Here is a 12661-nt window from a genome sequence, read left to right on the forward strand (position 1 = left end):
ATTTAAAGGTGCATGGAATGGTTGTGGGTTATGTTTAGGCAAGTGCATAATAAGAAATTCCATTTAGCATTCATTATATTCATTCCCTGTAATTGGAATACTAGGTATGAGCCACATCCAGCGATATGGACTATACACGCTGATTTTTTGGCCGTGCGAAGTCCGGCCCGGGAGCCCTAGAATTTGTATGAATGTACTGAATATATTTGTGTTAGACGAAAACGTACTCTGACCACTTTCTCTCGCAGTCTCGGTGGAGGAGGAACTATTTCTCGTCAACCCTTTGTTGTTTGAAATTATTTTAGGCCAGCAGCCTTAGAAGATACTGAAACAGAGCACTGTTACTTTTCTCTTGAACAGGGAAAGTTTCTCTGCGTCGTAGTTTGTCTCTGTATTTGAGGTTGGTGGAAGATAGATGACCTTAAACTTCGTTACGGTGGGTCGAAAAAGGTTCAAAGGACCCTCCATTTGGAAGGTCTGCCCTAGTTGGTGTTCACGGTTCGAGACGCTGTGTTAGTTTTGATTTCAGATACTTATTTCGAGACCACAGTGTTAAGTTCTCTGCGTGTCCTGCATTAATATATATATGGGATGTTTTCAAAGTAGATTGAGTAGCTGATGAACAACAGAAGTGGACTGATAACTATTTGTATGCTAGTCATCATATGACTAATGCATGGGCCAGTTTCATAATGATTTGTGAGCTAAAAAATAATTTAAGCTCCCAATACGCAACTTCTTAGGAACGCACTTTACAGGTTTATTCATTAGGACGTGATTGAAGTGGTTTTAATGTGACAGAAGAAACCGCTGCCCTATAAAGCATGAACTGTGCGACAGGGACGGACTTGATGAAGAAATGGAGAATTTTCAAATCTTCCTACCTCTTTCTCCTGTTCTGGAAAAATATCCTCCTTTCGCTCTCATGTCAACGTGACAGCATTACAAAAACTTTTCACTTTTGTTAATGTAAAGTGTGTAACGCCTTAACGGTCGTCTTAGGTAAAAAAATCCGATTCTTGTCATATGATTTGCAATGGCTGCTCCATCATTACATTTATTCTTCCGTATTATGCCGTATTATTGCAGAGTTCGCATCGTGATTAGAATTTGCTTACTGGCTTAAATTAAGCCACGGATCAGTGGTGGTTAAAACCAGCATTACAGAAAATGACATTCAGACACCACTTGTAAGTGGACTTCTGATGGACTGAGAAGCAAACGGTTAGATAAATGATATAAGTAAGTATGTACGTGGCTGGGGAAACATAACGCTGTAGTTATAAATTTTACACTCTTTCGGGAGAGTGTTTCATTCTTAAACAACGCTGATTCCTTATAGTGGTTGCGTGTGCGTGTCGTGTGTAAAACTGATCCACTTCTAAATCAGCAATGCCTGTTAGTCTGTGCAATCCCAGTTCGTTAATTGATGAACATCGTCCTAGCTGGCACACTTCCCGAACCATCGGCCCATAATTGACTCATCTAGCGGAGTTTGCATGTGCTGGTAATATCCGTTAAATTTCCGTTACAAACGGCATCGCCTTCGTTCCAAGGTAGCATTCACTTGTTATGTAACAGTTTTGGCTCGGGTATAAAATGCAAGTTTTAGATGAAGAATGCTCGCCCTCGTTTCAACATAAAGCTTATTGTCACTGCCGTTTATTTTGACTTAAGCAGTTATACAAATGTTCGCGATGTTTAATTGGTTAAACTTTTACGATTTAGTAAATTAATTGTAAATTAATACTATATTTCACATTATGTTTAAATTTCCAATTTATAAAAGTATCACTCCATACTGGATGAAACTACACGAGATGCGTTCTCTTACATACTTTGGTGGCATTTAAATGTTAAATTACAATCCATTCGATTCTAAGCTTATTTGCGTAGCTAAGTGACCTGTAGATGGATCAATCACAAATAAGGTAGAAACACAATGCTGTACGTTTTACTGATTAGTCTGCTCAGTCAGAATTCATTCTTAGATTTGTGTATCATATCATATTCTACGTTCTACGAATATAGGCAATAAAATACTTAAACTTTTAAAATATTATGTAAATTGATTCTTTTTATTTGTTGCAAAGTTGTGTATTAATTTGTGTCTCCTGAGCTCTTGCCGGGGTTGACTGCCTCCAGTCTTAGGAATAATTTAGCATTTTCTTTATGATCCTGCACTGACATTGTTTCTTTTCTTTTGGCCTCCCGGCATGCAGTGCGCGTCGCGACAATCAGCGCATCATTAGACTCCACGCCTGGGGCTGCAACTGGGGGCTTGGTCCCTGTGTTGGGCTCGTTTCCCACCAAAGCTCCAAGTACGTGTTTTTGTTGTTTCTACTTTCCCACGTAACTTCATTAGGCCTTTTGCCGCTGATACTGCATTGTACAGCAGGGCTTTTAGCAACTTCATAAATTATGTTCACTTTTCTTCAGTGAGTATTTTACAACATGTACGAGAAATAAATCTGCGAAGATTCCGGCGTAGGAGAATGTGTTTGTCTCATTACTGGTTTAAATACTTAACCGATCTAAACAAAATTAGGTTTTTGGCTCGAACTGTGTCACGTGAAACTGATGAGAAGAAACGCGCACACGTGCAGAGTAGATTTTGATTAATCTTCTTCGCAGTTCTGTGTCAGGGATGGAGTCCTTTTATCTCATGTGAGGATGTGGTATTTATCGCATGGTCTGTCGCACAAGCGGCAGATTGGATAACGTGAAATTGTTACCTCGATTTTATGGTCACACTGGCAGGCGGTGAAGTCAACAGAGCATGTTTTAAGTGGCCTGAAATTCTGACCGACAAACTACTGGAGTTCACATACAATACATTAATCTCAACAACGTCTTTATTAAAGCACGCATTATGGTACTGACAATTGATACGATTCATGAGGTAGGCCTACTTCAAATTAATTGTCTAATTTCACATACATTAAGCGAAATGCCCCACTGTTGAACACTTCAACTGTTGCTCTGTTACAGTATATATCTGTTGTTACCACGTTTATGTCAGCAGCTTCAACCGGGAGAAGTGGAACGGTTGTTTGCCTTAAAGACAGCACGGAAGCTTGTATTTGTGACTCACTTGAAAAATAAATGACAAACAATAGGCCTAATTTTACAAAGGTCCGTATTATATAAGCACAATAAGGTGTTTGCTTGCGTTTATGTATGTTGGTTGTGCTCAGACATGGAAATTTTTATTTAAGAAAATATTTCTGGTATGGGTGACGAAAGCCATGGCTTACTTTTCATTCTTGTTCTGGGTTAAAATGGACAAGAAAGGGATATGGGAGACAAGAGGGAAGGAGACGAAGAATGTTAGGAATAAAATAAAGGAAAGAAGAGGCCATTGCATGAATATACGAAATAAACTAATACCGTTGATTTTCAACGGATATTTCCTCTAGTACGTGTTATGATAATTCTTTATGAGTCACTCAAAAATAAAATAAAATAGGGATTAAAAGGCGACTTTCAAAAATTTACTTCAACCTTAAAGTTCTCAGATAAGTTACTTTGTTGGTGAAAACTAAAATTTATCTTGCACTACTCCTTTGGAGAAAGATTCTGCTTTCGTCTTCAGGTGAAAAGGAGAAGAGGGGATTTGAGGACAGCTTGTCTCTTGGGCGCACTGGTTGATCTAGCCTCAGATTTGGATAAAGTCTGAGGCTATCTGAGGTCATCTGTTGTGCTCCCTGGTTGAGGTCTGAGGCTATCTCAACAAGGGGGTCAAACAGATTAATTTTCTTCCCCCTTCCCCCATTTATCTGAATACAGAAGTAGAATCCAAAACAATTTTACATGTTATCCTGACTGAAGTCCTTTTGTGGTTTTTCTTAGTCCCTCCATGCAAACGCCTGGGTAGTACTTTAAATTATTGGCTTCTGTACTATTTCCAATTAATTACTCACAAATTATTCTATAATTCTACGCTACATAGTCTGATCTACTGACAGCGTTATTAAAGAAACAACAAAAATGTTATGGTATCTAACATACAAGGTAATGTTCATGTTGGTCTTCTGAAAATAGCTTATCCGATACGGTGGTATCTGCTTGTAAGTCCACATGGCATTACAACCCAGAACACCAACATTGACATCACCGCCGTGATAATCTCAAATTTCAAATAAGGTTATGTTAGTTAACGGTATTCTCGCTTGTGAAAGTCGCTGTCATGTTTCACTTGTTTCATGTCTCTTGTTCTCACAGAGTGTGACCGTACATTTGTGAGTCGTCCGGGCGGTCCGCAAAACGGAACGTTTACTGCGCCTTCGTTCATAAATCCTGCTGGCCACTCCCGTCAGTGCATCTATACGTTTGTGGCAGGGCAGAGACAACGTGTTGAACTGGTTTTCACATCTTTCAACCTGCGAGGCACCCCTCCAGAGTGAGTAAACAGATCCTTGTGGCAGTACACATCGTCTACCCATTGAAAGTCGTATTACGCACGAATTTATTATACAGCACACTATAAATGTGTAGGATATTTATGGGCATGGTGGTCCAGGGCGGCGAATCGGCGTCTTTTTTAATGCAAGGGCGACGTAGCCTGAGGACAAGCGACGTTTGAGGTCGCAAACACCCCCCTCCCCCAATACAAGACACGAATAACAGCCTTATAGAATCGGACAGAACTTACACTTGCTTAATTTCTAACCTCTCAGCTTGACGCATAAGCGTTGTCTTGAGGTGTTCATAATTCAGTTGCACATAAAAGTGTAATTTCATCCAGTAGCAACTAGAATGGACTCATATTATGATTCACGAATGCTTTTTAAATACAAAAATATGTGCTATACCGCCCCCAGAAACTGTGTTTTTGGAACATTGCATCTGTGTATAGGACATTTAGTTTTACACATTACATTTTTCACCTTGTCCAGCAGAGAATAATCTTGTCAGTTGATGCACCATGATGAAATTATGAATCACCCAGCATGTATTTGAGACAAATGACTTGTACTTTAGGAGACCCCCTGTGCTTCTCATTAACAAGGGCAGCAGAGTGAGGCAGTGTGAAAGGAAGCAGTGATCCACACTTTCTTCACATCAGCGCTAGAGGAGGTATGTGGTCAGCTTCATGCTCTGACCATTTTAATTCTGGGGTCAGCACCCCCAGTTCACATTGGTTAGGAGGCCAAGGCTGATCTGAATGTAGTGGGGGGGGGGGGGGAAGTTTCTCCATCTTTGGGTATCACATTTTAATCATCAAGCCCATAGCCAGTCTCTTTACTGAGTTATATCACCATGTGTGTGTGTATATAAAAGTAAGAAGTAATAATATTGCCTATCTGGTACATTACTTTTTTCTTCTGTTATTTGTGTGTTTTACTTGGCCTCCAGATGATTTTGTCTTGCATTACCTGTTCTGGCTAATTAGGTTCTCTGCTTTCTTTGGCAGTTGTACGATTCCATAATTCCTTATTGTCCTCGGCATTTTGGTGGGATCTCTTATTTTTCACTGTTTATTCCTCATATTTCAGACGATTTTCCCAGTTCTCTATGTTGTTTCAGGCTTTCAGTGTTTTTGTCTCCTAGCATTCCAAGTTCTGCATGTCATTGGCTGGATGCTTTTACAGATTTTCTAAAATGTTTTCAAAAATTGTTTTTTTTTCCATTTTATTTTTCATGAGATTGTTCATATGATATGTGATTTGATATTTCCATCATATTTTCTATTATTTGTTGGATTTATTTGTCTGCTTCATTCTCTTTGGCTGCACATTCACATTAAATTTAATTTCTTCCTTTTTTAGAGTTCTGAATTCTCTGGTGCCAAGCTACTTACATTTTTCTGGTACCATGTTTCACATAAGTCTTCACTGCCTACTGTTTTATCATCAATTGCAATTTTTCTGCACATTGTGTATAAGAAATTTTCATATTTCCTGATTGTTATTGTCATCTCTGCATTTTCCTGTTCCTGACTTGTTTCCTATACATTCTTTAACCGCTCTCATTTTTTCACCTTCTTATTTGTTGTCTATTCTCTTCCTTTTCCTTACATTCCCTCACTGCTATATTACAGCACCATTCAGTACTAGTGAAGTATATGTTAATACCTATGTTATGCACTCAAAATAGGCTTAGACTTTGCTGTTACAATGTTCTACTCTTACAGTCTCCATTTTAACACAGTCCCCAGTCGTGGAGGTTATCTTTCCAATTTTAACTGCATTTTCCCACTCCCACCTATGCTATAATTTTACATCTGACATTTCTAATTCTTATAGGAAGACACCTGAGCAGAAACTGAATACATATTTACTCGAAACCTTAAAAAAGTGATTGTCAGGTGCATGCCTCAGGATGTGTGTACATATCGGACATATGGAGTTGTAAACGATTTACTAAGTTCTATTCCAGTTGTGATATTTCTTTTCATATCTTTAATAAAATCATTGTTTAAATGTCTTCATGACTGACATCCTCATGTGTTTTGTAATATTCATATTTTATGCACCTCTGACAATGTCTTGTTTGTAAATGTGGCCTATGAAACAAACCAAAAATATAGCAATTTAACTTAAACTGGAATGAAAAACATTTTACAGCAAAGACCCCTGGTTTAGTTCACAAGCTGAGGATTCCTTGAGCACAGTTTCTTATGTAATTTGTGGAAAAATGCGTATGTCAAAGCCATTTCTGTGAATATTTTATACTTATACTGGTTATGGATATATATATATTTTTTTTACAGAAGGGGTGGAAATTATAGGTAATGATTTCATCCTAGGAGAAACCATTCATATTGTGTGAAGATCTCTTAGCCCACTTATTGGTTGATAATTATTTGTCTGAAGTGCTTCTGTTTATAACAGAGGTATTTGTGATGTGTTACATTTGGTTTCTTCACTCACAACCAAATTGTAGGTTGACTGGATTTTGCAGAAAACTTGTACAAGGCACTCTCAAAACTTATGAAAACATATACTGATGAATGTTTCATGACTAAATGTCAGAGTTTGATGCTCTAAACATGTGTACAAATATTTTGCAATAGATTACTTAACTTATTTTTTTTATTGATTTTATAGCGATAATTCTCTAATAATGGGATGCAATTAACATAAATTGATTATATTTCAGTTCAAACAAATGATACAGCTTATTCAGACTTCATGTATATCACATACAAAATCTGACTTAGAGGAGGTTTCAGTAAATTATAGTGGAATTTACTACTGATTATCAGTTGGGTTTTCCTTAAAATATCTATACTGCAAGAATGCTTCAGTCTAAAAGTGATGATGCTACATTGGTTTATTTGGTTGTCTGAAATTTTTTTAAGGCTGTGATCTTGAACTTGAATCTAATATCTGACTGTTGCCAGACAAATTTTCCTGCATGCCTTAGTATCCTTGTTTCATTCACTCACTTGCTTGAAAGCTCTTGAGAGTATTTAATTTACAATGTGGTTTTGAAACTTCACTTTAGACTGTTGCCATTTTGTGTCATGAAAATGTTTTAGATACCTTTACTCTTATCTGTCTCTACTGCTACATTTGACATTTTATACTTCTTTTGTAGTATGCTGTAGTTTTATGCTGTCACTTGTGTGGTGCCATGTTGATGGGATCCCTACAGTTCTTGTATTTAGTGAACTATATGCTGTGATTGTGTTCCACAATAAATACCACTTATTTTGAATGATTTTTACATTTCCTGAGTTTCTTAAAAACACAATCAAAAATTGTTTAATAGGACACAATGAGTAGATTGTATGACTAATATGTAAATGTGTCCATGTGTTTATGCACGCTTGGTGAATTCAAGTTTTTTCATTTTTTGTGGTTTTTTACTGCTTTTCCAGTGGAACAACTGCGGGAGTATTGCCTGCGTGAGTACAGTGTCATCACTTTTCATTTGGTCAACCCTCCTAATTCTAAATGCTTTTATTCCTATTTGGCATGAGCTGCTGTGACAATCTATTTTTTTATTGTTAATAGTACAATATAAAATAACTAATACATATTGTGTAGTGATAGCAGAAATTATTTTATTTTTGGTATTTGAAATAATTTTTTTTTCACAGCAGATTAAAACTTGAGTATAATTTCCAAACATGCTTTGTAATATTCATATGTTAACTGAACATCGTAAGTTTAATATAGCATAGAAACTTTTAAAACAGCAAGTGTCATAAATTTGGTTCCTGAATTAGTTTGTCTTCAATGAAGGAATATAACTTTCTTTCTACTGAGACAACAGAGAAGCAGAAAGAGCATACCTACAACTTTTGTCCTTCCCCAGATATTAATTCTGTAGCTATATTTGGGCCCCATCAAGTGGAATTATATGTGATTTGTTCAGCACTATAGACACTCAAATATTCTATTGCTTAAAAAAATTTGGAGGTGGGTGGTCATCTTTATATAATCCTAATGTAATTTTGTAGAATTTTTTGCAACTTGATATTTTATAATTTCAATTGTTGGTAATGTTATATAGTAAATATGTTTCAAAGAAAGTAAAAATTGTAACTGTATTTATGACAGTAAGCTCAAGAACATTTCAATAATGAGAAACACGTAACAGACTTTATTATTTGTGTACTGGTTCCAGTGCAACTTAAGAATTAAATAATCAAACTACTAATTCAAGGCGGTAAGGTTAAATTATGTTTTCAGAAAGAAATATGGTTGTTTTGCCTCAGAGTGTTTCGTTGAGTGTCTGTTGTTCTGAATGATTAATAGTGTTTTTCTGTATTGCACATTGCTGTGGTTTACATATATTATCATTTTCAAAGTAACAATACTGGCAAGACCTTCTGATACCTAACAGAAAGTATTATGAATGTTATCTATAACATGCAGTTAATTATCAGTGTAACTCACAAGTGAATCCCACTGCTGCTGAAAGACTGTGTAAGAATATGTATATTTGGATCAAAACAAAATAAAAACTGTATGTTTCTTCTATCTCAAAATAATAAAGAAAATAATAGAAATGTAAGAAGCTGCAAAGGAAATTTCTTTTAAAATCTGTAATTCTGCTATGCCAACCTCATCAATATATCATGTAGCAGAACATTTTATAATATTAATCACTTTCCTGTACCAGATTTAATTCATGTCAGTTCATTCTTATCAGTCCTAAATCATACACAACATAAAATACACTATACAAAGCATACCTACGAAATATGTTGCTTGTAGTGCATGGTTTATAAAAACAAATTCAGTTAATTGTTTTACTATGTTTCAGTTTAATATTCAAATGTAATATCTTTTTGTTAATATAGTGTACATTGTTTTAGGAGAAATTATTTTACAGACACAGTCCATAAAGCTAATAAATTATTTCAGCATTTATCTTATCCCACTGTCTTGGTATATTTTGCATATTGAAATATTATTTATGTAGAAAATAAGAGAATAGTATAGTTTTATGAAGAGTGGTTACACAAATTAAAGATATTTCTTAGCACCAGATCAAATGCTTCATTCATTTTAATCATGACTGTCATTCATCATATATAATTTAACATGAATGAGATTGTGTAAGGCATTATCACGGTTAAGATGTTATAAATATGTTTTTCCAGAATTTGCAGTATTGTGTGTGATTTACCAACTGTTCTCTTAGGTTCCCAAAATTCATAAATCAAATTAAAAAGGAATGTAAAACAATTTCTTACATATGAATATATCAAAATTAAATGAAGTTTGAATATACCTCCCTGTAATAACATAAATGAATTTAAAAGTTTGGATCCAAAGTTTCAGGATCATACTTATTCCGCCAAGAATAACATTCACTACAGAGGTATTAAAGAAGGATATGATATGCAACCCCTTGGCCCAAGCAAGACAGGTGTGCTCAGATGAGAAGATATTGTTGATTGTATTCAATGATGATGTTACATCATGATGCATCAAAACCTTTATTTGACAATACTGAAATAAGTAACAAATACCGTTTTCAGGAGTCAGGTTTGTGAAGGTTTCATAATGAATGTAATGACATCCTACACCCTTTGTATGGGAAATTTTTGTCAGACTCAACATTTCAGTAATTTGTCACCAGCCATATTTACAAAGTTTGGCATCAGACTGGAATGTAGTTACCCTAAAAGGACAGAGATTTCAGGTTGTGCTGCATGTCATTTGAATTTGGAACTGAATATCATCCTGAAATAAAGTATTTTATAAAGGAAACCTCATACCTACCATGTAGTAAGTGTTCTTGATACTAGATAATTGTTCTAGTTTTTTTAGGATCTGAAGCTTAAGGGTTGTAGCTGGTAGTAAATGTGGTTTCCTTCAGTACCTCTTCAGATTTTGGTGTTCATAAACCACATTTGGTGTTTCTCCTATGTTGTCCAGATCCAGTCAGGTCAGAATTTATTGTCTGTCACTATTTATATACATTTTGAAATGGAATGTAATAATATGCAAAACAAATGAGATGTAAATTTAATTTAAAATATTATATATGACATATGTAAATATTTTGTTGCAACCCCTTTGTTCCTTGTTGTTGTAGATAATTTCTTTTAAACTGCTTGGCATGTTTGCTCATACTGTCTTTTCATTTTTTGACCTATGTAACAGCAATTATCAAATTAATATTCTTATTGTGCTGTATCATTTGTTCTGTTTATAAATTCTGAACTTCATTATTATGAATTATAGATATCAGGCCTAATGTAAATTTAGTAATGTCTGCCGTTGCAGTTTTCATTCATATTCGAATGTTACAATGGAGCCAAATATTCTAAAAAGTATTTTCAAATTATAGAAGTATAACATTGGAGGTATTCTGATGAACATATGTTCTGCATATATCCATGTGTTTGTATAGTACGAGGCGCGTCCTCAAAGTAAGTTTCCCTGGGGCCGTTTACAGAAACAAAACACAATTTCATGGAAATATTTATTGCAACAGATACAGCAAGTGTCCAGCTATTTTTCAACATATTCGCCACCGGAATTGAGACATTGGTCATACCGTGGGACCAACTTTTGAATACCTGTGTCGTAGAAGTCTGCCGCCTGGGATTGGAACCACTGTGTGACAACCATCTCCGCCTCTCTGTCATTCTCAAAACGCTGACGCTGACCGGACAGGAATTTCTTGAGGTGTAGGAAAAGATGGAAATCACTGGGAGCGAGGTCCGGGCTGTAGGGTGAATGATTAAACACCTCCCAGCTGAACTCCTGCAGGAGACTTGCTGTCCGTCGAGCCGTGTGCGGCCTAGCGTTATCACTGACCGCACTTCACAGTCGGCGGGAGCTGGAATAAGAACCTCCATCTTCAACAGCTGCAACGATGCTAATGTGAGAACGCGGGAAGTTCCGTTAGTGCATGCGCCATGCTACGTCATTGCTCTATCACGTACGCACAGTCGCTTCGCGCAATATAAGGTTTGCTAGCTGTGGGACGAGTGGGAAACTTACTTTGAGGACGCGCCTCGTATAATTATACATTAATGTGTGTAACAGTTTAATCTGGTTCCTATATGATATTTAAATTGCAAGAGGCAAGACATTTGTGGTTTTCTATGTTACGATGTCATGTAGTCTTGCAGGAGATTCCCAGTGTTTCAGAGGAAAGTATCATCTCCATCTTCAGTTGATACATTTCTCCAAAATATTGATAACTATGTACTTTACTACAGGTGTCACAACCCAATAGACCACATCAAATTTTTTCCTACTGTAAAAACCCAACACCCAGATAGAAGAAACATTTTTCCAATCATTTACTTTCTGTCTGTTATTGTCAACTAATTTAACTTTAAACTACCATGTTTGGAAATTGCATGTGGATGAGACGTTCAAACAAATTAGGGAGTAGAAATGAAAAGTGCTGTTGCAGAAGTGAAAATAACATTTATTTACCAGCACTGAAGCTGCCACGTACTTGATGGAATCAGTAATACATGGCATGAATTTTAAAATTTTAAATAATGATGTGCAAAGTTTGTTGTTAATGTTGCAATGGAGTCAGGCCATACATCAGCTTTCATGGAGTAAGTTAACTAGCAACATTTTACTTTCTTGCCATTTTTCAGATTTTTTTAAGTAACTGTCTTCTGCGAAACATGTTTCTGCAAGGAAAGGTAAAATTAGTAGCAGACATGATTTGGATGCACCCATATCTCACTATTACACTGCTTGTATTGTCAATAATAGAAATGGACTGAAAGGCTGGGTCAGAAATGGTTTATAAACTTTAGGTGTTCTAAATAACTCAGCTTTGACCTTTTGAAAAATGGTGCCTGTATAACCAACACCAGTTTTGTTACCTATCACACTTACCTGTTCTTCCTCTGTGGAAGTATTATATATATAAAGTGCCCTTCTGGTTATTGGTTTTGTTTATTTAATTTATGTTTTGTTGCCCTTTTATCAACACTAGTACTTCCTCACTGACACTATATATATTAAGTTTTGCTTAATAGTGTAAATCGCAGCACAGTTTCAAAGCATGAAATACTGTATGATTTTTTGCACTGAGGTAGAACTTAAAAACCCTCCTGCCACAAACAAAAGTCACATACTAAACCTCTCCATCTGTACAACTGGATAGAAGTATTAAGGAATTGTTCTATCTATCCTGTCCTCTGTCATAAACCAACGGGCACTTTCTTTATTGCCACCTATACCTTTTAAGCTGCCCAGGACAGATAAGCAGAGTA

General features: G+C 36.0%; 1 protein-coding gene across 10 annotated transcripts in view; it reads left to right on the forward strand.

The window, feature by feature from the left end:
• Nucleotides 1–12661, forward strand: part of LOC110827201 (cubilin) — a 94268-nt gene that overhangs the window by 59335 nt on the left and 22272 nt on the right. For 4 of the 10 annotated variants that reach the window (XM_022058637.2, XM_022058641.2, XM_087358949.1 and 1 more), the window contains exons 4-6: nucleotides 2223–2321; nucleotides 4225–4402; nucleotides 7829–7855. In XM_022058637.2, the coding sequence (XP_021914329.1) occupies nucleotides 2223–2321; nucleotides 4225–4402; nucleotides 7829–7855 (304 nt within the window). Of the gene's footprint in view, nucleotides 1–2222; nucleotides 2322–4224; nucleotides 4403–4994; nucleotides 5080–7828; nucleotides 7856–12661 lie in introns of those variants that run through there. The other 6 variants (XM_022058638.2, XM_087358950.1, XM_022058640.2 and 3 more) reach the window with 4 other exon arrangements.

Source organism: Zootermopsis nevadensis, unplaced genomic scaffold (assembly GCF_977971745.1).
Source record: "Zootermopsis nevadensis isolate Lab colony 2312 unplaced genomic scaffold, Znev_1.0 Znev_ptg000030l, whole genome shotgun sequence".
Lineage (NCBI taxonomy): Eukaryota > Metazoa > Arthropoda > Insecta > Blattodea > Termopsidae > Zootermopsis > Zootermopsis nevadensis.